At 39.1% G+C, this 26,160-nt stretch overlaps 2 protein-coding genes across 2 annotated transcripts in view; one reads left to right on the forward strand and one right to left on the reverse strand.

Annotated features, from left to right (window-relative positions):
- LOC129769894 (enhancer of yellow 2 transcription factor) lies at positions 1-835 on the forward strand. The gene is made up of 2 exons (XM_055772414.1): positions 1-279; positions 347-835. The coding sequence occupies exons 1-2, from the start codon at positions 224-226 to the stop codon at positions 567-569; spliced, it is 279 nt and encodes a 92-aa protein (XP_055628389.1). The 5' UTR covers positions 1-223; the 3' UTR covers positions 570-835.
- Positions 673-26,160, reverse strand: part of LOC129769893 (F-box only protein 42) — a 27,378-nt gene continuing 1,890 nt past the window's right edge. Inside the window, exon 3 of the mRNA XM_055772413.1 lies at positions 673-2,289. Within this exon, the coding sequence (XP_055628388.1) occupies positions 915-2,289 (1,375 nt within the window). The 3' untranslated portion in view covers positions 673-914. The remainder of the gene's footprint in view (positions 2,290-26,160) is intronic.

The following is a 26,160-nucleotide window of genomic DNA, read 5'->3' on the forward strand; positions in this document are numbered from 1 at the left end:
AGTCACTAGTTAATATGACAGCATCTAGATCTAGTTTCTATCGTACATTTTCACTTATATATCGGGGCGAAAGTAACCAGGGAGTTTAATCTGGCGGATAATAAACTCAAATAACATACCGTGAGCATAAACGCCGATCAAAACAAAAGGGAACAACAAAACGAATGTAAACACAACCGTATTTGTTGTCTGCAAAAATTGAATTGAAAATCAATACACAACGATGACTTTCACCAAAAGTGTAGATCAGACCACGATACTCCAAGGAGACCGTTCAAAGTAAGTACTGGAAGCTTTGTGAATAACCCAGATGAAATCACTATCCGCTCCTAAATATTTCCACCAGATTAAAGGATTTGCTACGGTTACGGCTAAATGCCTGCGGTTGGAGCGATCAGGTTAGACTTCTCTGCCGGGAGGCTATCAAGGAACAGGATACGGTAAATTGCGACGCGCTCGTCCAACAGGTAACTCCGAAAGCGAGAGCTCTGATCCCGGACACGGTCAAAAAGGAGCTGCTGCAGAAGATTAAGACCATACTGATCCAGCAGGAGGGCATCGATATTTAGTGGAAGCTGTGTGAAGTTAAATCGGATCACGTTCCAGACAGAGGAACAAGACGAAGAGCCTCGTGAAGACTCAGTGTTTCAATAAATTGGAATGTGTAAAGAAGAAATGTTTCGATGAAGGGAGGAAATATTTATTCATTGTAATAATTAGCATGTTTGAAGAATCGCGCTTCTTTAGCTATAGGTAATGAACGAATTGACCAGCTCACAGCACACCGCGAAGATGCATTAACGTTTGTAACCAAATAATAAAAATACGTATTAAACTGTATTGTTTTTCAATTTAAAGCGCGCTATTAACACACACACACACATCAGCGACTCAGTAATTTACAGTGTAAATCTTTACACGATCGCCGTCGGAACGGTGAGGAAGTGGACCGAATTGGTCACACTAGAGGTGCCCGATTTTGGATTTTTGTTCAGTCCCCCAAACACTATCAGCTCCCCGTTTCCACTGACCATGGTGGAGAAGGTGAAATGATCTGGCGCGCCCGCTAGCAGTCCGCTGTTCCTCGTCTCTTGCCACTCAATCACCGGTTCGGTGTCCATTATTCGCGAGATGTCACAAACAAAAACCGCCAAACCGTTCCGTTTGACTCGCTTCGGAGTGACGGGTTGCTCTTGGGAGGACGCGGCAAGTGCCTTCACAGCCGCTGTTGCCGCCGCGGCTGCCTGTTCCTGCTCCTTGATTCGTCGCATAGCGGATATTTTCTCCTCTATTTTGCGGAGGCGCTCCAGCTGACGCTCGCGGAGAGCGTGCAAGGGGGCCGGATTTGTGGGAGGCACAGTGAACGCCACCATCGTCATGTGGTTGGGCTCGGATGGACTCGACGCGTTGAAACGTTTAGGCAGCATGTGTTCGTCGTCTTTCTGCTGGCGATACAGTTGTGGACTTCGGAGCAAGGGTTGGGACCGCGAGGGACCCGCTGTCGGTTGTTGTTGTTGTTGCTGCTGCTGCTGTGGAGGTGATGGTGGCGGTGGAGGTGACACAGGCGAATTTGAAGAGCACATACCCGATGGTCCAGGACGTGGTTCTTGTGGGCGTTGACTTGTTGAGGCCGAAGAAGGAAGAGAAGCGACAGTTGGTGCTGACGGTGCAATCGGTGCCGGAGGGGGTGGTGGTGGAGGAGGATGGCTACGCGCAGGATTTTGACGAGGCGGAACGTTTGGATCATTCGCGCCAGCTCTGTTCCGTTCATTTGGATTAAGCGGTCGGGGCCGCCCCAAATTGGGCGGATGGAGTCCTTGATTTGTGGGTCGGTGCTGTCTCGTGATCTGAAAGTCGTTCGGTGAAGTAGGGCTCAAAACGATAATCTTTGACCCGATGCTGCAGGTCGGATAAATCCAGTTGTGCGTGACGGTGTTTTTCTTATTCCTTACTTGGACATTTTTCCAACGCCACATATCGTTCCGCATGTCGAGCAACCAAGCGTCGTTAAATATCCGATTTACCCCTCCCGTTCCTCCGAGCACCAATATATGATTCTCGCCGATGGCCATCTGGAACTGACCAAACCGCGGCGGTGGTTTCAGATCAGAAACGGTGGGTCTTTTCCACGCTAGTTTGTCCAGGTCCAGCACCCATATATCGTTGGAGGTTCCCAAGTTCTCCGCCGTCTTCTGATAACCGCCAAACACTATCATCTTGTTGTGATGAACGGTGGCAGAATGACCCGTCATTGGTGGTGGTCCGAAGGCCAGGTTGTGTATCGTCCACCTACAAATTAGAAAATTAGCGAAATGCAATAAATTTCGGGTTCACGGAAAAAAAAATCTCTAGAAAACAACTGCAGAAGGATTTCATGCCAACTCAACTGGCCGATGGCAGCAGTAACTCAGATTACAGTGAAACGTTATGGGTATTAAGACACTGAACGTTTGGATAATTTTGCATACTTGAAACTTTAAAAAAGAATTAGACTACTTTTTTAAAGTGGCCAAATTTTTTTCTTCATTTTTTGCAAAAACAAATTCTAACTAAAAATCTATAATTTCTACAAAATTCTAGTCGAAGAATGAAATTTGGGAAATTGTTTCAATTTTCATAAAAAATTGCAAAATTCAAAAATAAATTACACTAAAAAAAGTTATTTTCAAATTCGTTTTTCTCACAAACATATTTTTTTGACGTGGGACTACGTCTAACCGGAATATATGGAGGGTAAAATGAAAACCTAAACACAGAACATGCAGGAAAAAAATGAAAGATTTTGAATGCTTATAGCTCGAACATTTCGTACTGGATAGGAGAGATGTTTGCATCACTTGATAGGGAATATTTCTACGCATCTATCGCAACTAACAAAATGTTGTTTTTCATTAGATAAACAATTGAATAACTGTAAAATATTAGGCGTTATCTAAACGCCCTAACTGCATCGTTTTGATTGGCCCGATTTACGGTTTCCCTAACACAGCCATCAAAACCAAGCAGCCTTGGGGAAATCGGCATTGCAAATACATGAAAGTAGGGGGACTTTTGTTCTCATCGAAAAATGTTCCCTAACACAGACTTTAAAACCAAGCAGCGAAATCGGCATTGCAAGCACACGAAAGAGCCTAGAGGCGAGTGAACTGAAAAGTTTAAACCCTCTTAAAGCCAAAAAGAAGAAAAAGAACACACGAAAGTAGGGGGAGCTTTTGTTCCCACCGAAATGTGTTCCCTAATAGAAATTTCTAAACCAAGGTGCCTGGAGAAATCGGTATTTCAAATTCATGCAAGTCGGGGGTATTTTTGTTCCGACTGGAATGTGTTTCCCTAACACAGACTTCAAATCCATGAAGCGGGGGGAAATCGGCATTGCGAATTCATACAAATCGGGGGTATTTTTGTTCCGATTGAAATGTGTTTCCCTAACACAGACTTCAAAACCGAGGTTTCTGGGGAAATCGGCTCTGCAAATAAATGCAAACTGCGAGTACTTTTGTCCTCGCTTGCCTTTGTGCAGAGTGGAATATGTCTGTCCTAACATGATCTTCTAAACTTAGGAACCTGGGAAAATCGTGCAGCCACTAGAAACGAATGAATTTCCCAGTTTCAAGCAAATTCGAGATTCGAGAAGTATGTACACTTTTGGGATGTAAACTTCAGAGGGAAATGTAAAATAAAATAATCGTTTGATAATTTTTTTTTGTCTTTATTGGAAAGATTTTCAGCCTTAGGCTGGTTCATCAAACGTTTGATAATTCTTCCGTACATATATTTTGTTCTAGTCATCATACCAAACGTAAAAGGTCCGTCATTAAATTTACTTGTAACGAAGAACAATCAATCACAATAAATGAATTGACTTTACACGGCATTTGTTCATTTTTTTCACTCACAGAGCAAATATATTGAACTCAATTGAATTTGGAAACTGTTTCATTCAATCAAGAATTTAATCAATACAAACGAATGATTGCTAAGCTAAGGTAGTTCCACGTGAACCTTGCGGTTATATCATAGATATAACCCACTAATTTTTTTTAATTTTCAAAAAAAAGATATGAATAGCCCTTATAATTTCCAACAAGTTTCGGAAGATGGACACGCTCACAGGAAAAAAAAATTACATGTTCTGCAAACTTTTTTCTATTTAAAAACATGTTAAGAAGATATCAAACGCGAGAATTTACACGCAAAAAATAGAAGCATCTGGGCCTCTGAACGGGAACTTGACGTTGAAGTTTGAGGACAATTGCTTTTGAATTGAATTTGCTAACTGTTAATTCAGTGTAAATAGATAGCTTCCCTTGACGGTATTATAATTGTCTGAAACATTGACTGTGGAGGGTGACATGACGCAGATTGGATATCCTATGATCATTGATCATGAGTGCTCTCTTGTGCCCCCTTGATAGAGATGATAAAATTTGCATCAACGTTTGAACCAGGCTTTCTTCGAAACTTTGGGGATAGCAGAGTTTACAAGTCAATTTTACAAGTCATTCCCTCTTCTTCGATTCTGATAAGTACTTGCCATCGGTCAATGTTGATTAATTCTCAAGATGCATCGAATCACATTGTCCGCATGTAAGAACGAATAAGGAAACCAGGCCACGGATTAATGATGGACAAAGTAATTAACTTTGATGAACGGCTCAGTTGAATGTTTGCTGGAGCCCAACAAACATAGGCAGCTTCACATATATAGTCCCGCCACTGATATCATTCGATTAGATATGATTTTTTTATTACTGGAACCTTCCCCATGCTTCTTCTTTGAAAGTCGCAAATTGTATGTATGTATGTTTATGTTTCCTTATTGTATGTATACAGCCATTGTCATGCCAAACCGATATAGTGGTTCTCAGACTGCACAATGGTTTTTTTCTGTATTATAGTGATTTTCAACACTTTTTGGCTGGTTCGTCACTGTTACTTCCATTTTTTGGAAGAATGTCGGTAGTGAGAATTGAACTCATGACCCTTAGCGTGAGAGGTATGGATGTTACCACTACGCCAGATCGCCTCCACTACTGCACAATGGTCCAGGAGATGCATTTAAGTGGAAATTAGCATTTAGAGCTCGACAGTTATTCTCTAGACAAAAACTGTCTTCGAAAAAGTTGTTACATATGATAGAGCGCTCATTTTCATGTTGCCAAAAATAGGGTGACCAACATTTTCGATGAAATCAAAAATCTAACTTTCTTATCTCTATAGATAGGAGTAAACATAGTTTGACAATTTTGTAATCCCACTTATTCAAAACATTTTTGTAGAACAAAGTTTTTTTGTATCTCTTAAAACAACCGATATAGCGCATTTTTCCTAATTTGCGTTGGGGTTACCAGTGCCACAAATTATCAAAATTTATTCACGAATGAAGGAGTTAGATTTTTCCCAGTATCGGATGAATTCTCTTCTGTTGAAACCCAACACCATATCTGTGATAATGAGTATAACACACGAGTCAAGATGCGTGAACTTTGTCTGGTATATGAATCGAAAACAGCATGAACGAGTTTCGAAAAGCCTGCATTCAGGCACTTCCATTACTGTCAATAATTTGAGGTGATTATCACGAACGTTAAGTTGATCTTCATCGCTTGCAGTGAATTTTTATTGAAAACGTGTCACCCATTGCACATATAAATGGTGGTGTATGCCATTTCTGGGCAAACGTGAGTAGATTCATAAAACGTAGCAAGAGTTATACTATACATTCCATTGCCGAAGTCGCCAAAAAATATATTTTTGTGTGATGAATTGCCATCCTTTACCATTAATCGCTTTCACTCTCAATTGGTGACGTTGAATTTTATGCTCTGATTTTCACTAACACGCAATGATCTTCATTTTCAACCTTACGAATACCATGACGAAAAGGAAGATGCAAATGAAAAATGAACTTCATGGCAAGCTGATGTTGATGTTCATTCCACTGGGGTTCATTGATAATGTTGTTTCATATTCATCGACTCTCGCTTGAGCAGTAGTTTATCAATAAAAGGAAGGCAGAAATTCGCCGAATTTGAATGTCGTGAACTTGAATATTTTCACCACTGGGGGTTACAATTTAAAAAACTGTTTTTCTGCACTAACTTCTATATTTTAAATTCTACATACAAACTGTCTTCGACGACTTTTAGAACATACTGATACAAACATTTTGCGATGCAGAACTTGTCAATATCTCAATTTCACTCAAAGTTATTGAAATTTCTTCCCAAAAATACGCTCTCTACAATTGCTTGCCATTCTTTCAGGGGCAAACATAAACGAAGTTTATTGGCGGCATTTGAAAGAACAGAGTTCACTCTAAATAATGTGTGATTTTCAAAACTATATTTTTCGTGTTTGAGTAAATTAATGTTGAAATCATGAGTTTTTGGGTGAAAACCCATCAATAACTTTGAGTAGGATTAAGATATTGACATAATCTGCACCGCAAAATGTTGGTCTTGATAAGCTCTAAAAGTCATACGAGGACAGTTTTGATGTAGAATTTGAAATTTAAAATCAGAGCAAAAAAAACACTTTTTCATGGTTACCCTAATGCATCTTAGGAAAAAAGCACAAGAAAAAACTTTTAGAACTTATCAATACCAACATTTTGCGATGCAGAATTCGTCAATATCTTAATCCTGCTCAAAATAATTGATGGGTTTTCACCCAAAAACTCATAATTTCAATTTTAATTTACTCAAATACTAAAAATAACATATCTTTGAATCACATATTATATAGAGTGAAATTTATTCTTTCAAATTTCGTCAACAAACATTTTTTATGTTTGCCCCAGAAAGAATGGCAAGCAACTGTAGAGAGCGTGTTTTTTGGGAAGAAATATCAATAACTTTGAGTAAAATTGAGATATTGACAAGTTCTGCATCGCAAAGTGTTTATATCAGTATGTTCTAAAAGTCTTTCGAATACAGTTTGTATGTAGAATTTGAAATATAAAAGTCAGAGCAGAAAAACTGTTTTTTAATGGTGATCCCAACGCAAATTAGGAAAAAGGCGCTATATCGATTATTTCAAGAGATAAAAATAAACTTTGTTCTACAAAGATGTTTTTAATAACTGGAACTACAACATTGTCGAACTATGTTTACCTCTATCTATAGAGATAAGAAAGTTAGATTTTTCATTTCATCGAAAATGTTGGTCACCCTATTTTTGGCAACATAAAAATGAGCGTTCTATCATACGTAACAACTTTGTCGAAGACAGTTTTTGTCTAGAGAATAACTGTTGAGCTCTAAATGCTAATTTCAACTTAAATGCATCTCCTGGACCATTGTGGACTTTCGTCAATAATGGTAATTTTGTTCTTTATCGCAAAACATTAGACCGGTACTTTTTTATTTTTTTATTAGGGTGCCCATTCCCATTTTAGGGTGGTCCAAAAAATCAAATTGTCCCCTTTTTTCCAAAAACACCTTTATTTAAAAAAAATTATAACTTTTGAACTACTGGAACGATTAAGAAGATCGACAAATCAAATCGAAGCTTTTCTTTTTTAAAAAATATTACACTTGCAAAAAATATATATTTCCCATGTTCCTATTTTCTGTTGGTCAAGCCGTTGCAACCAAAACATCTAAACTTTGAGAAATCATGACTCAAAAACGAAAAACCAATAACTTCAAAACGAAACAAACACCTCTTTGATTTTTGGATATGTTATGTAGAAAAGCCTCGGCTTTCAAGAAAAAAATATAGTGTCCTTGGCTCCGAAACCATGAAAACCATAAACAACAAATACAATCAATAATTATGGAAACGAAATCCATTTTTTGTGTAATATTTTTGCATAGTGTAATATTTTTGCATAGAAGACTAGACATTGTCTTTAATTTGATATGTCGTTCATCTAAATTGGTTCAGTGGTTCAAAAGTTATGAATTTTTGAAAAAAGTCATTTTTGGGAAAAAGTGGAGAAATTGATTTTTCGGACCACCCTAAAATGTATATGGACACCCTAATAAATAAATAAAAAAATACGGGTCCAATGTTTTCCAATGAAGAACAAAATTACCACTTTTGACGAAAATCTGAGAACCACTATATCGGTTTGGCATGGAATAGCTGGATATTGTTGGCTGGACAATGCTGTGTGTAATAATTTGATTCGTGCCATTCTCCATGTTTTATTTTGGGACTCAACCTAGGTTCTAGAGATCATGTTCAATAATAGTTTAATCAAAAAAAAATAAGACCCGTAATGACATTTTTCGATTTTCACAAACAATCCAAATGAAAACCTAAACACAGAACGTGCAGGAAAAAGTGAAAGATTTCGAATGCTTATAAGTTGAACATTTCTGGATAGATCGGAAAGATGTTTGTATAAATTAATAGGAAATATTTCTACGCATCACAATTAATAAAATGTTAATTTTAATTAGATAAACAATTGAAAAACTGTAAAATATCAAGCGTTATCTAAACGTCCTAACTGCGCCCGATTTATGGTTTCCCCAACACAGGCTTCAAAACCAAAGAGACTGGGAGAATCGGCATCGCAAATGCATACTTTTGTTCCAACCGAAGTGTGTTAGAAGATAGGTTCCCGACAAAACCGTGTAGAATGAAATCTCCGATGTTGCTATGTAAATCCGAGTAAAACGAAATCAACTCCCAATATCTGCTCAATTCAATCATTTATTTAAGTAAAACCATTTTAAAAATCTACTCATGGAATTCATTAAAGGTTATTAATAAAAATAAAAAAGTCACAGGAGGGTTGTTTCCGAGACACGACCGCATAGTTGACGTAGGATTCCGTTAGACTATCTGTTGATTTTGGATATGTTTGAAGAATTACATCGTTAAACTCTTTGATAATGATATGGTGGCCCTGAAAAGGGCCGTTTTGTTTGGTTGTTGGGTATTGTATGTTAACTCCAGTGTTTATCGAGTGATGATGGCAGAAGGATGGTAAACAGTCGTTGGATGGTGCGTATCAGATAAAAGATACCGAAGTGGAACGATATATGATGAAAACCGCCCTCTGTGATCCTAAACGAGATGCCTCCTGTGATATGTATGTATGAAATAAAGAAAAAAAACTCACCAATGTAACATAAGACAATTACCAATACCGAACACAATTATAATTTTTCCTCATCAGTAAAAACATGTTACTTTAATATAGAGAAAACATATTTGAAATGGAAAAGGTATTCTTTTTTATAATTTTTACTTTCTAAGCGTTTATTCAACCCAATTCAATTTTAATTGGACTAACAACACCCAATACTATATATAGAGGATATGGGAAATCACTTTTTCGAATATTTCTTCACTTTTCCAATTTTTTTTGCCGTATAAACTTCCCTCGGGTGAAAATGAACACAAAAAAGAGTTCTCGAGCGGGAACGCACCTTGGTTTTTAATTTTAGGAATTAAAATAAATCGTTTCATATATCAAGTCATTCTTAGCACAACTGCTACCATATACAATTTTACACTTACACTTGTGCTAAATTTTCCACAATAAACGATCGGTCATTGATATGAAATTTCATGGAGCAACCCCCGACTTGCATATATTTGCAATGCCGTAATCCAACGTCAAAAAATAAATACATTTAAATTTTATCAATTCAAAACTGCCTTCGGGCCTGCTAGTTCGATGGGAGATTAATCTGCCTCCCTAAATGAATATTGCTCATGGCGTCGCTTGGTGCCGCCGAAAGCAGACTCGTTTGCTGAGGAGTGCTGAACGACAATGGGCCCTTCTCAGGGCTAGAGACGAATGAACGTATAGTTTAAAGTCTCTATAATTCAAAAGAAGAAAAATATTGCTACCAGATGTCACGAACTTCGACTTTTTTTGCTACTATGGTGCTACTCGCCCGTGTAGCATTATTTTATAGAATTCCTTCATGCATTTGTCTGATACGGGCTGTGTATCGTTCGTTCTTGTTTTTTGAAGGGACTTTAACCCAAAGGTCATTCCTCCCTAACGGGCTGTGTATGACTGGAGCGTTCCGTTATAAACATGCATGAATATGTCCTTCGCTTCTTTTGCCAAATCCAGTAAAAGGTGGTTGATGAAACGTATGTTTTTGACATGATACGTTCCATGTTAGTTGTTAGTAGAAAATGTAAAAATAAACAGTATTTTTGATCATAGTTTTACATAGTTTTTGTGGTAAGTGGAAAACAGTAAAATAAACTCTTTTGTTTCAAAACAAATTGATAGTCCTGAGAAGGACTGGATGGTTTAATGGGTTGTACGGAATCTGCTGCGTTTCAGTCGGATGTAGCAGTTTAGTTTTGGGAGCGGTAGCTTTTACGGATTCGCTGATGCTTTCCTTGACTTTGGCGCCATCGGTTTCTGTGCGTCGATTTGCGGGGGTTTGATTGGCACCACCACGACGAGCTAAACGACGGATAGCGGGTGTGATACGATGCGATGCAATGCACTTCACTCCTCTGCCTCCTTTGCCGCATCCAATTGTTGATGTGAAGAGGAGCGCACCAGCAATGCACACTAGATTTAATTCGATGCTCTCCGCTGCTTCCTCTTCTTTGCACACTTTGCCGCAACGCATCCATCGTTGGTTGCCGATGGCTTCCTCTCCTTTGCCGCACTGTATGGTGTTGGTTGATTAGTAGAGCACTGCACACTAGAAGCCCAGATGTTTGCCGATCTGAGCGTTGAACGAGAATGAGAAATCCAAAAATGCTACCGTCCTTTTATATTAGTTGGTATGTGAGAAATAGGCGCCCCCCACTCGCTCGACATGCACATATTTGACTTATCGGGGAACGAAAGAAGCGAAGCAGGCGAAAAAGAAATGACGTCAACTTCGACCAATCAGTACCGTTTGGATAGGGGTTGAGATTTTTCAATTGTTCGATAGGTAATTACATGATATATATTATTTTATTCAAGGTGAAAAATTGTTATAGAGTGCCGCAATGTTTTGATGTAAAAATCTCATCAATCCGTCATGAAATGACTGAGCAATACGCGTTTGAAATTGGACATTTTTCACGATGCGATCGATATTCGTTTTTCAATTTGTACCCCAATATGTTCCCAAAAGACGTAATCCTACGTCAAAAAAATCTTGAAGAAACTAAATTGCAATAAGTTTATTCGCTATCAGATCTTTTAGGATGACTACCAATCTTTTTGTTCTGATTGATATGATATCACCTTTATCACTTGAGCATTCCTGATGCGACGAATTCGGGTAGATCTCAGTTTCGACTTCAGACTTCGTGATAAAATATTCAATTAACAGCTGCGTAGATTTTTTTGCTCTCTCTACTAAATAGATTTTAAACCGAAGGCTGATTCATCTCTGCTACGCTGCGTAGATTGTTTCGCTTTGTATACCTCCTCATGGATTCTATGCTGATGGAGTTCGCTTTGATCGTAACTGGTTAAGATTGTTCTTCATCAGAATCATTCACCACTATTCCGGCACCACACGAACGGCGATTGGATTCACAATCCGATCGAGTTCGAATATTTTGCATCTGCTACCCGTCCGTCTCAAATCCAAGTAGCCGGTGAACTTCGAATTTCGAACTTCCATTGCAGTAGTCAGAGAACTGTGAAACCAAAACAAAAACAAAAACTGATACAGAACTTTTCGTCTGGTTCGCGCCGGTCTCTGTGAATCGACCGAAAATTGTTTTTGTTAAGGTGTATAATTAAACGCTACCAGATTCCAGTTTCCTGTAGTTTGCTAGTGTAGGATCTGTCCTCTGTCGAAAATATGTCCGATGGATATCAGTTTGCGATCAAAAGTAAGCTCAAGATATAATGCGACTCGGAGATCAAGAAGAAAAAGTAGAAAAGCAAGGACAAGGGAATGCTACGTAAAAAATTCGCAAAAAATCTAGACCAGAGCAGCTGGAAAGGTAGCGCCAGCAACCAATTCAATCAGTCAAACCGAGTGCTCCGGATCGGGTGCTTAAGAAAACAGAAGAATCGTGAGAATTGTGAGTTATAAACGTGATGAATTCATACCATTTAGTTTTATATTCATTGGTCTCTGTTTTCTATTCCTACAACGAAAGAAGCGTAGTATGGAAGTCAACATCCGAATCATCATTTTGCCACACCAGACGAATCATGTGAGATAACAATATCCAAACACAACGTTCGATTTCCAGGAAACGCGCCGTCAACAGCGCGTGATTGTTTTTGTTTATATTTCAAGAAATCAGACCCGCGATATGCGCGCGGATGTTTAGGATAGCAATTTATGTAAACTCCAAACTAATATAGAATAAAGAGAGCATTTCACTTCTGTTCTGAGAGTCAAAAGAATCGTGTGCATTTTAAAAAAATCTGAACCGACCCTTCAGGTCCTAACTTGGACAAGGCTACGATTCCCCGCAAACAGTGGGTGGAACAGTTCAACCAAATTCGAATATTATTTTGCAATGCACCAAAATATTTGTGATAGGTTATGTTCTTCGTTACAAATAAATTTGATGAACGTCCTTTTATGTTTGATATGATGCCTAGGACTAGCACAATATGTGAACGGAAGAATTGTCAAACGATCATTGCATTTTACATTTCCCTCTGAAATTATTGCACATCTCATGTTTACTTAGTTCTCAAACCGCGAAAGTTCATTCACTTCTAGTATCTGAAATAACGATTTTCCCAGGATTCTCAGTTTAAAAGTAATTTTTAGGAAAACATATTCCGGTCTGCACAACGGCAAGCGAGTACAAAGTACTCAACACCAAAAAATACCCCCGTCTTGCATGTATTTGCAAAGTGGATTCCCCCAGGCACATTAATTTTGAAGTCCGTGTTAGGGAAATACAGCTCAGTGGGAAAAAAATACCCCCGACTTGCATGTATATTTGCAGAGCGGATTTCCACAGATGCATCGATTTTGAAGTCTGTGTTGGGGAAACCGTAAATCGGGCCAATCAAAACTTGGCAATTAGGGCTCTTTTCTCTCCAAAAATTATTTTGATTCAATCCTTCTCCAGGGGGTCTTCGTAGCCACTTGGTTACGCGTTCGCTTACCAAGCGATCGATCGTGAGTTCAAACTCAGGGCCCTCAATTGACCATCTTTGTGTTGTTATAGAATAACTACGTCCACGTAACCATCATCAGCGATGGAAATCGATCCACGGTGGAACAAAGATCGATTCATCCATACAACTGCTCTGCTCTGCAAGAAATATCGGGCTGCTGTTCTATAAATAACTCAACAATGATCAATATCAACTGTCTCCGCTGTCCGGTCTGCTGAACAATGGAAGAACAGAAAGAATACTCTTACGCCTAAATGGCTACTACTGTGTAATTTACCATAATGTAATGGAACAGAAAACTTAACGCCTAAATGGCTACTACTAACTACTGTGTAATTCACAATTTATAGAAACTTAAACATATGTACATGTACACGATTAAACCCGGCTCTGTTACAGCTAAATGCTAATGAGCCTAATAAATAAATGGGATAAAAAAAAAATCCTTCTCCATCCCTTCTTCATCCTAAATCATATTCAGATATTTGATGAAAGTTGTCTATTTGAAAATAAAAGTGGGCCTGCTTTGAGTGGACAAAACTTTGCCATTCTGCTTGCGTTTGTTACCTGGGTGATGGAACACGGAGCAAACATTCGCCTTCTTGAGGATTATGGTTTTTATGGTCTTTATGATTCGGGTCTATTGCTACGGTGAGTTACATATTATCCAATTAGTGCTTCTTGTTCGGTGGAGAGGCACTTTAAGGTCTACTCGGTGAAAATACAATGAAATTGAAAATGATGAACGAATGTTTTGTTTTCATTTTGGCCTTTGTCGTAGTAAACGTTATCACCTCCAGAAATGTTAGACGATCATTTTAAAGTCTGCGAAGAAATTCTGAAGGGTGTACAATTATCTGTCAGCTACCCTCGTTACTAAAAAAAATCGCAAAGTGATCTCTTGGAAAAGACACCAATAGCACAGGGAACTGAACCGAGCCATAAAGGAAAGAGATACCCGCCTGCCTGCAACAGAAATTATAAGTCAACAACAGAATAAAGTCTGCGACAAAAATTAAACATCTCTGCAAATTTGGCAGCCTTGCCCAGATGAAAAACAAATTCCGAAATAATTCGTAGTCGAACGGATTTGTAAATGTGCTTAATCGAAGTCGAACGGGTTACAAAATGCATCATTTTGTTAATTTCAAACCCGATCGGAGCCACACGCGCCTAAGCAATCAAACAATCATTCGATTTCCCATTGGAAGCGCTCAATTCGGAGCAGTCAACGCCAACGCCAAAGCCAAGAAGTCATAAAACGGAATGACTACCTAATCACTGGATCAAGTAACGTTAAACATCCGATCGATCATCATCCAAGGTACCCGGAGCAACAATGTTTGGAAGCGATAAGGTCGAGAACACAATCTCGATGCACGATGTGGCATCATATTCGATGGACGGGGCATTCGTCGTGGCGATCATCATCGCCATCATAGTTTTCCACTGGCGTAGGAACGCCAAACGACTGCAGCAATTGGAAGCCGCCCAGCGAGGGGCGCGCCCGAACAACAGCAGCGCGGTTTGATGCCGCACTCATCAACGAAGAGGGCACATTTTGTGCACACGTAGTGAAGTAATATGAAATCTACCAGGCACAATTTGTGCTGACGAAATAAACACAAATATTCTCTTTATTCAAAATCATAGAAATAAAGTTCAGTTCTTTTCCGAAGTTAGACGAATGCGGTCAGTTCTTTTGAAAGAAACTCCTGGAACTTTCCAGCACCCCGGGGTGTTGGGAGTTTTAACATTGAACAGAGGTGATAGTGTTTATCTGGTCTGTGGGTTTCATGAATCATATTAAGTAAATAATTTACATTTTGTTCTTCATCAGCCAGAATTTCTGCGTGCTGCGTCCTAATCGGCAGATGTACTATCACCTTTCATTTTTATGTTAGTATAAAATATCTCTGTTTCAACCTTTTGAACCACCAATGGCTTGTGGAAAACTATACCTCCTTCCCATCCGTCCAATTATCAACGGGGATTTATTTCGAAGGGTTTCAATAATCCTTAAAGCTTTATTTGCAAAGGAATAGCTATCAACTGGAATCATCTATTGAGTTTGGTCTTCGATCCAAATCACTAGTGCTTTTTCCATGTTGTCCCGTTTAACATTTCTTACATACGAAGTTGTGCTCATACTGTTGCAAAATCCTGCCGCTACACATTTTCTAATGGAATTCTCATTTTCTCATTCTTATTGTGACTTCATTCATGGTAAATCATGAGAAGAGGCTCCAAAACAGATATGAAATTGATATCTTGCCAGTTCTAAAACAAGAACTTGCACTCGTAGTCAGAAATATGATTCTATTTAACTTGCTTTCACGTACATAATGTAACTTGCTACATATATACATTTTTTTATATTTTCCAAAAATGTTTACTTTATAAACCGTGTAAAAGCGAGATCGTGTAAAACAGATACCGTGTAAATAGAGGGATAAGTGTGCATGTATGTTGGGGGCGTTTCTGTTCACACCGAAATGTGTTTCCCTAACAAGAACTTCAAAACGAGGGTGCCTTGGGAAATCCGCGAGCGGTGAGCACTTTTGTATTCGCTTACCTTTGTACAGACCGGAATATGTTTCCCCAACACGTCATTTCTGATACTTGAGGGGAATTAGAAATTAGTTTCATTCAATAAATGCTTTAATCAATATAAACATATGATTACTAAGCCAACGGTAGTCCCACGTCAACCTTGCGGTTATATCATAGATATAACTCATCTATTTGTTTATATTACCTAAGTGTTCTCGTTTGTATTCATCCATTTCGTCCAGTGCAACTTGCTTTCCCACATGAATTTAGTTCAGCTGCACTTAATTCATTCGGCATCAATTCTTATGGCGAACTACCGTTTTATGAAGAAGGACGACCGTTCGTTCAATCTTTTAGCCAAACTAGTTCATTCGTATCGTTCACGAACAGTCTGCCCTTCTCTACCATAGAGACTAATATCGGAAGTAAAATCTAGAAAGCATACTTCCCTAATTTGTTAAATAGTTTATATGTTTCACTGTCGTAACTATTTGAGTTTTAGTTGTAAAAAAGCTGAATAAATTTCGCATTAACGATTTTGCGTAATATGCATTTGAATTTCCTTAATTTTCCGTTACATTTTTTGTAGAGTGACCCCCATATATAGCAATCGAAGACCTGCCTCAAAAATTTGACGTAGTACTACGTAGTTTTTTGACAACCCCGCAATATTTAAATATAGAACATGAATTTGATTCACAATTCTTCTGGAACATGGTTGCTATTTATCGAAATGTAAGTTGTTTTTTTTTTAATTCATAAAGTCTTTGATAAAGATATTTCAACATGAAAACCATGTTTTATCAATACAGAAATTATTCAATTATCCATCTGTAAGATCGTATACACGAGTGGACAGATAATGTGAAAGCCATGACCAAAGTAAAAGAGCAAGTGCCTACCTCTCACTTACAAATTTCGGGAAGCTCTATAAAATTACTATGGAAATCGCTTTCGCTGATAATCGAGGTTCCACTGTAGTTCAATCAAAGCACTATACTTGTTGTATGTGAAGCGTGGATTTTCGAACATGTTTAAAACTGTTACATTTTTAATTGGAATGTTTTCATTTTTACTCTTTAAATAGTCAATGAAAACATCGGAGCACCGATATGGGAACAACAGGACGGTATTTCTCACCCGAATTGCTTTCAATATCAATTTTTACATCTTCTAATTTTGCTTCAATTGCACAATGAACAATGATGGAACCGTTTCTACCATTTCTAAAATTACTAATTTTGTAATCTAGTTTCGTTTGACGTAGGACTACGTCTTTCATTTCTGTACCGGGGTGTAAGTTCAAAGTTTCGAAAACGAGAGAGTGACGCTGAACTGCAAGGTTTGGAACGTTAATACCTCTTTACCGGCTGAATGGAGTGATATAATAATCACTTCATCCGAAAGATAAAATGTCAACGAATTATATGATTGTCACTCAATGGTCCAAAAAATCGTTTCAATAGCTTAAAAATGGTTTTGAAAGCAAGCTATTGAAATCATAGCAATCTAGCTCATTGATGATGATTGGTGATCGCAATGTGTTCCCAAACACGGACGCAAAATCTAAGCACCTGGAGAAACTGGAGAAACCGTCATAGCGAATACATGCAAGCTGTGATTTGTTTTGATCGCTTGCATTAAAGGGTGTGTCACATCAAATTGCATCACGGAAAAAACGCTGTAAAAATTTTATTTTTAGGAATTATATCTTCAGCTTTCGCTTATAATCAGATAAGAGTGTATAGATCACGTTGGCCATGCTTCACTGTCAATTTTTCGTAAATTTGGAAAAATGTCGTCGAACGAAAAAGAGCGTGAATTAATCCTGTGCACTCATTTCGAGAATCCGGAGTTGTCACATCGGGACATCGGTAAGATGCTGGGAGTCATCCAATCCACGGTCAGCAGAGTACTAAAACGATACTTCGAGAACCTAACCATCGACCGAAAGGTGAAGAACGGCAAAAATGGATGCTCCGTCAGTGAAAAAGATCACAAGCGCGTAGTTAAGCAGTTTAGACGTGATCCGAGAAGTTCGGTCCGGGATGTCGCCAATAAGCTGAATTTGTCAAGTTCATTCGTCCAGCGGACCAAGCAGCGGGAGGGCCTGCGTACATACAAGGTTCAGAAGGCTCCTAACCGCGCGAAAGGCAAAACATGGTGGGGAAGACGCGAGCCCGGAAGCTGTAAACCGAAATGCTGACGAAGCTGCATTGCCTGGTAATGGACGACGAAACCTACGTCAAAGCGGACTTTCGTCAGCTACCGGGCCTGTTGTTCTTCTCCGCAGAGGACAAATTCAGCGTTCCGGAGAAGATTCGCAAGCAGAAACTATCCAAGTTTGCCAAAAAGTACATGGTGTGGCAAGCGATCTGCTCTTGCGGAAAGCGGAGCGCCCCCTTCGTGATGACCGGCACGGTAAACGGGCAGGTTTACCTTAAGGAGTGCCTACAGAAGCGCTTACTACCACTATTCAAGCAGCACGAGGGCCCGACCATCTTCTGGCCGGATCTCGCTTCGTGCTACTATTCAAAGGACGTGTTGGAGTGGTACGAAGCCAACGGGGTCACCTTCGTTCCAAAGGAAATGAACCCGCCCAACGCGCCGGAGCTTCGCCCAATAGAGAAATATTGGGCGATTATGAAGCAGGCCCTCCGGAAGAACCCAAAAGTTGTCAAATCGGAGGCGGACTTCAAGAGAAAATGGATTTCTGTTCAAAAAAAACTACAACCTGACGTTGTACAGAACCTTATGGACGGGGTAAAGAGGAAGGTGCGAGCATACGGGCTTGGGCTCGAAGTATGAATAAAAAGAAAATGCCAAAAGTGGTTTAATAGTTTTTATTTTACTGTCTAAAATTTTCAAAAGGATCGGTCTACTGGTCGAATTTCTACAGCTACCCTTTAGTGTTTGGGAAACCATAGCGGATACTCGCAAGGCGTGAGTACTTCCACTCGCATCAGTTTCTGTTCTGCTTTCGCATGCAATTACATGCGAAACAGTCATGAAAAATTATTTGGGTGTGAATGCGTCCGAGCCAAGAGATATTCGCACCCATTTACGCATTAGGCTTGGTGTTCCCGTGATGCAATCCAATAGCATATGTTTCTGTTTTGCTTTCGCATGGAACAGTCATGAAAAATTGCCACATCACGATAAAAACGAAATGGATTTTATGCAAGGTTATATAGACTTTATTACGTTTTCACCGTGAAATGACACCCTCAGTTTCTATTCTGCGTATGGAGTGATCATGAAAAATCTCACGTTATTCTCACGAAAACAAAAATGAATTATGTATCAAACATCTTCAGTTGCTTTTACAAGGCCACTCAAATTCCATCGGTTCGTTTCGGGGCCATCAACAAGTTCGAAAGTGTTGAATTTTATTTTAATAACAATTCCATATTTATACTCATCCATCCACACACTAACAAGAAAAACTTTCAGCAATCTTTCAAAATATTCATTTATTCATGCATTAAGAATTGATTCAGATCCAATTTCAAATAAATGATTGCCGAGCCAACGGTAGTCCTACGTCTACTTTGCGGTTATATCACAGATATAACCCACTTCTTGTTTTCTTATTTTATATGCTTTCGAGTTTCCTCGCAAGCTTATTTGGACTCTTTGGGTTTTCTTACAATAACCTACATAGTCTTACGAATACTTTGCTTGGTACTACTACTTTTCAATTCATTATCATTAACACACGAATGAACCAAACGAATGAAACACAAATTTCTGCATATCTAGGGAATTAATCAAGCAGATAAAGGGTGTGTCACATCAAATTGCATCACGGAAAAAACGTTGTAGAAATTTAATTTTTAGGAATTGTATCTTCAGCTTTCGCTTATAATCAGATAAGAGTGTATAGATCACGTTGGCCATGCTTCACTGTCAATTTTTCGTAAATTTGGAAAAATGTCGTCGAACGAAAAAGAGCGTCGTGAATTAATCCTGTGCACTCATTTCGAGAATCCGGAGTTGTCACATCGGGACATCGGTAAGATGCTGGGAATCGTCCTATCCACGGTCAGCAGAGTACTAAAACGATACTTCGAGAACCTAACCATCGACCGGAAGGTGAAGAACGGCAAAAATGGATGCTCCGTCAGTGAAAAAGATCACAAGCGCGAAGTTAAGCAGTTTAGACGTGATCCGAGAAGTTCGGTCCGGGATGTCGCCAATAAGCTGAATTTGTCAAGTTCATTCGTCCAGCGGACCAAGCAGCGGGAGGGCCTGCGTACATACAAGGTTCAGAAGGCTCCTAACCGCGACGAAAGGCAAAACATGGTGGAGAAGACGCGATCCCGGAAGCTGTACATCGAAATGCTGACGAAGCCGCATTGCCTGGTAATGGACGACGAAACCTACGTCAAAGCGGACTTTCGTCAGCTGCCGGGCCTGTTGTTCTTCTCCACAGAGGACAAATTCAGCGTTCCGGAGGAGATTCGCAAGCAGAAACTATCCAAGTTTGCCAAAAAGTACATGGTGTGGCAAGCGATCTGCTCTTGCGGAAAGCGGAGCGCCCCCTTCGTGATGACCGGCACGGTAAACGGGCAGGTTTACCTTAAGGAGTGCCTACAGAAGCGCTTACTACCACTATTGAAGCAGCACGAGGGCCCGACCATCTTCTGGCCGGATCTCGCTTCGTGCCACTATTCAAAGGACGTGTTGGAGTGGTACGAAGCCAACGGGGTCACCTTCGTGCCAAAGGAAATGAACCCGCCCAACGCGCCGGAGCTTCGCCCAATAGAGAAATATTGGGCGATTATGAAGCAGGCCCTCCGGAAGAACCCAAAAGTTGTCAAATCGGAGGCGGACTTCAAGAGAAAATGGATTTTTGTTAAAAAAAAACTACAACCTGACGTTGTACAGAACCTTATGGACGGGGTAAAGAGGAAGGTGCGAGCATACGGGTTTGGGCTCGAAGTACGAATAAAATAAAATTCTAAAAGTTGTTTAATAGTTTTTATTTTACTGTCTAAAATTTTCAAAAGGATCGGTCTACTGGGCGAATTTCTACAGCGTTTTTTCCGTGATGCAATTTGATGTGACACACCCTTTAGAGCCAAATTTGGCAAATGAAGATTTTAGAGGGCAAGAAATGTTTCTATGGTTGTTTGACCAGGGGTTAGACATCAATTGAATATAGGCTACCCAAAATCAAAATCAATATGCCGTCATTTGTTTACCAACATCTCATTTGCGAGGATTGAAATCGTTGAAATCATGGAGATAGTATGCTTTATTTCTAACTGCATGAGCGATTTTCATACTTCGGTTTCACATGGAGGTGTTCACATTTGACATGGCAATATTGGGTACACTGACAATATGAGGGATTTGACGTTTTAGTCATATAGAGAATTCAATATAGGCTACCCAAAATCAAAATCAATATGCCGTCATTTGTTTACCAACATCTCATTTGCGAGGATTGAAATCGTTGAAATCACGGAGATAGTATGCTTTATTTCGAACTGCATGAGCGATTTTCATACTTCGGTTTCACATGGAGGTGTTCACATTTAATGTGCGATTCACATAGCACGTTACGGAGAAGAACGTCTACGTTCCGTCAACGTCTCCACCAATTCACACATGCAGTCAATGCTTCCACCAGCACCGTCACGTCAAATGCCAAACGAATGATTTATTTAATTTCATTCATGGTGTCGCCACCTACAAAAATTTTAAATTGCAATGCCCTCTTTCAAATCAGCATGCCTAGAATCAGTTCTAAATTTTTAAAAATTCAATGAGAATCATTGAATTCAATTATTTAAATGCTTAAACCCCGTAGTCCGACGCTTATGCAACAATAATAATAAATAGAATAATTCTTTCAACTAGTCGCGAATGATTTTCACTTCGAAATTTGGAGCTAAGAGATATGTTGGTATAAAAAGTACAGTAAGTTACTTATAAAGCGATATGTTGAGGCACCACTCAGTGTCGCATTGGAGTCGGTTTTGACCAGTAATTGGACATTTGCGACTGGTGGCGACTTTCAATGTGGGGCCATAATCTGGGCCCCGAACTCAATGTTTACAAAAACGTCCAACTAAAGGTAAAAATGTCTAATTAAACGTGTTGCATCACAGATCCAAGATGGCGACCACTACAAAATGGTGGTTTACACATTTTATCAGAACCCCATCAATATGTATATCAAATGATAGGGATTGACTAGTAGAAGACAGTAATTCATGAAAAATGCAAATCCAAAATGACCGCAGTCCCCAAACAACTAATTACTTTTTAAATGGTTTCATTCAGCTTGACCTGTTTGTATGTATGTTTGAATGTTTGTAGGGTTGTCCCATATTAATAGAAAATTGCTCCGTTCTTATTGACTGATTGATCTGAAATATGGAACGTACTTTTAATTCTACTGCCATTATCAAACTACGTATTCTATGACCTTGAAAAATTTATTTTGGCCTTGGCTAAAAATGGCTGAATGACTTGGCATGAAGAACACGAAACATAATAAACAACATAAATTCAAAAAGGTTGCCGCCACTAAATGGTCGACTTTGTATTTTTCGCAATTCCCTCAATATCGGTATCAAATAAAATGATTTGACTAATAGAATACAATACATCATGAGAATATTCCGAAGAAAATTAGGTAAGAAATAAACGTTGGATTTCCATTATCCACAGTTAGTTGTTTCATCATATACCCCACGATGTTATTTTAATCTCATCATTGCCCTAGATCAATGAAAGAACGGATGTGATAATTTACTTATTTTATTTCCTAGTTTCTCTACATTAAAACCATAAAAAAATTGTGTTTTTTAAATTTTTGTTTCTTACCTTACTTTCTTCGGAATATTTCGATGGTGTACTGTATTCTATTAGTGAAATCATTTCATTTGATACTAATATTGAGGGGATTGCAAAAAATACATAGTGGACCATTTTATGGCGGTAACCTTTTCGAAATTATGTTGTTCATAGTGTAGTGTACTCTCCAAATCAAACCATTCAGCCATTTTTTAGCGGCGGCCAAATCAAATTTTCCATGAACATGGAATACGCAGTTTTATAATGACAGTAGAATTAAAAGTATGTTTCGATGTTTGTTGGGATTTTTCATGATCTACTGTGTTCTAACAGTCGAGCATCTTCATTTGATACCCATATTGATGGGCTTTGAGAAAAACATGGCGCCATTTTGGATTTGCATTTTTCATAATTTTCCATAAATTTCTGAAAATATGTAATCCACCATTTTGTAGTGGCGGCCATTTTAGATTTGCATTTTTCATAAATAACTGTATTCTACTAGTCAAGCCCTTTCATTTGATACCCATATTGAAGGGTTTTGAGAAAATAAGTGAACCACCGTTTTGTGGTGACGGCCTTTCTGGATTTGCATTTCTCATGAATAACTGTGTTCTACTAGTCAAGCCCTTTCATTTGATACCCATATTAAAAGGGTTTTGAGAAAATATGTAATCCGCCATTCTGTGGTGGCGGCCATTTTGAATTTGCATTTCTCATGGATAACTGTGTTCTACTAGTCAAGTCCATTCATTTGATACCCATATTGATAGGGTTTTAAGTAAATATGTGATCAGTCATTTTGTGGTGGCGGCCATTTTGGATTTATATTTCTCATGAATAACTGTGTTCTACTAGTTAAACTCTTTCATTTGATTCCCATGTTGATGGGATTTTGAGAAAATATGTAATCCACCATTCTGTGGTGGCGGCCATTTTGGATTTGCATTTCTCATGAATAACTGTGTTCTACTAGTCAAGCCCTTTCATTTGATACCTATATTGATAGGGTTTAGAGAAAATATGTGATCCGCCATTTTGTGGTGGCGGCCATTTTGAATTTGCATTTCTCATGAATAACTGTGTTCTACTAGTCAAGCCCTTTCATTTGATACCAATTGTTACGGACCCAATTTAGATAGCAAGGCCGGCCAATAAACAAAATAATGTTATTGAAGCGCAAACGAGCGCATAGAAAATTTATAGCCCAATGAATCACCAGATACGGCCATGTGATTCATCCCTTTTTTATTTTTCTTTTCCTTTTGTATAGCTTCAGACAAGCGGTGCATGACGCACCAGAAAGTAGGGACAAATAAATAAACAAATTTGTGACCCGCACGATCCTCTGAATAGATCGTATTACTCATAGTGTAGCGCAGGCATACAAGATAGGAAATCACGTGTTCATTTGGGACCGTGAGCAGGCAGCATAGACAGATAAGGCGCCTGGAATACACAAAGACAACAAGGCACCAGGCGAAAGATGATTATTGCTGGTAATAAGCCTGGCCTCGCCCATTATCGAATATATGAAGGGCTATAAACAAAAATAACATTTTAGGCCGACGATGAGTAATAAACTTTCTAAATTGTACCCCTCTAGCGAGAGCGACAGAGGTCCGCAGAGATAAGCGGGTAGAAATTACATGTAGGGAAATAGCAGGCAGACAATCGATATGGGCTCGGTTGTCTGAGAAGGAAAGAGAGATCTTTTCTCTCCTTTATAGTTTAAACGCCTAGGAATGAATTCTTGGGTATATATACTCGGGATTCTGGCCTAGGAAGTCAGTTCAATTCCCGTTCAATTTCAGTTCAGTCAAGATTCAATTTAAGTTCAGTTCAAAGTTCAAGCATCAGTTCAAATAAAAACGGAAAGTTCAATCAAGTAAAATAGTTCAAGTTAAAAATATCCGAATCCGAAAACCCACTAAGCGTTGACAACCAGGCGTCACGCATCAGAATCCGGATACCCCCCAAATTGGCAACCAGGCGCCACGCACCAGGCCAGAGCTCCTAACAAGGAAGGAGCTCGAGTAAAGGTATAACACACACACACACACACCCAAAATTTCCCCCACCGAAAAGTAGTTGCGAGTTTCACTCGGACGGACCAATCTGGAGCCGTCTGATACTGAAACGTATTCGCGATTACGGGAATTTTGGAAGGGGCATAGCCCGTAAGAGACCAAAACAAGTCCAGGAAAATAGGCTCCCTGGCTTCGTTGCCTTTAATTAAATCCGTGATTCTTAGGCCTCAATTGCCGACATCTAGGGAAATAAGTTCCCTAGATTAATCACGAAGCGCTCGAGAGAGGACGAGCGAAAAGTCTTGCTTTAATTGCAAGCATCTAGGGAGTTCACATTCCCTAGATTTACACCAATATTGACCGGGTTTTGAGAAAATATGTGAACCACCGTTTTGTGGAGACGGCCATTTTGGATTTGCATTTCTCATGGATAACTGTGTTCTACTAGTCAAGTCCATTCATTTGATACCCATATTGATAGGGTTTTAAGAAAATATGTAATCCGTCATTTTGTGGTGGCGGCCATTTTGGATTTGCATTTCTCATGAATAACTGTGTTCTACTAGTCAAGCCCTTTCATTTGATACCTCCACCGTTTTGTGGAGGCGGCCATTTTGGATTTGCATTCCTCATGCATAACTGTGTTCTACTAGTCAAGCACTTTCATTTGATACCTCCACCGTTTTGTGGAGGCGGCCATTTTGGATTTGCATTTCTCATGAATAACTGTGTTCTACTAGTCAAGCCCTTTCATTTGATACCTCCACCGTTTTGTGGAGGCGGCCATTTTGGATTTGCATTCCTCATGCATAACTGTGTTCTACTAGTCAAGCCCTTTGATTTGATACCCATATTGATGGGGTTTTGAGAAAATATGTAATCCGCCATTTTGTAGCAGCCGCCATCTTGGATTTTTAAAATAATGAAATACCCAGTTTTATAATGACTGCAGGGATAAAGGTGTGTTCCAAATTTGAGACCAATCGGTCAACAGGAAGGGGGTTAAATTTCTTTTAATGTGGTAAAGCGCTACAAACAAACATGTTACAAACATACAAACATACAAATTACAGAGCAAGCCAAATAACACCGTTTAATAATTGTCTTCACCATAGCCGTAAAAGATGTTTCCCTTCCAGTACAAATAAATATATGGCACCACTGAAACTGCCTGGCATTTCGACTTCACACAAATGTCTAATATGACGCACTGTTTGGAAGAAATTGTCATTTATCTATTGGCGCCAGTATCTAGAAAAAATTCTATTCGCTGGCGTGGCCAATTACTTGTGCGATACTTGCGCAAGTAACTGGAGCCGGGTGTTTACATGGCTCTAATAACTAGACTCTAGTGATTGGATTCTTCTACTAGCGCGTTGACTGGCACCGTCTAAATCAGCCTTAATAGCGAATTCGTTTTTGTTCAGTTTCAACCCCAGTGCCGCAACTGCTGTCAAAACGTTTTTTTATTCACTCAGTGTCGCACTAGTTCGCCCCGAAAGCTGTCAGTTGGCACACGGGTTCACCAATACAACTATACTGAACTGTCAAGTTCCGAGTATTGTTTTGGAAAATCTAAAAATAAAGACTATGAAAATAGAAAACCTGCTGCTTTTGCTCTTGTATTATTGGAGTCGTAATCCAATTCGAATTCTGATTTTGAGGAGAATATTCGAGTAGACGCCATTGAGCTACGTGTGCTTTCATTGGGAGGCGAAAATAATGATGGATATT

The sequence above is a fragment of the Toxorhynchites rutilus genome, chromosome 2, assembly GCF_029784135.1.
Source record: "Toxorhynchites rutilus septentrionalis strain SRP chromosome 2, ASM2978413v1, whole genome shotgun sequence".
Classification (NCBI taxonomy): domain Eukaryota; kingdom Metazoa; phylum Arthropoda; class Insecta; order Diptera; family Culicidae; genus Toxorhynchites; species Toxorhynchites rutilus.

Bases quoted from the DNA above. Each gene is read 5' to 3' on its own strand.
- LOC129769894 (XM_055772414.1), top strand. From the start codon at position 224: ATGACTTTCACCAAAAGTGTAGATCAGACCACGATACTCCAAGGAGAC. The intron at 280-346 runs GTAAGTACTGGA...TATTTCCACCAG, and splicing joins CTCCAAGGAGACCGTTCAAA to ATTAAAGGATTTGCTACGGT.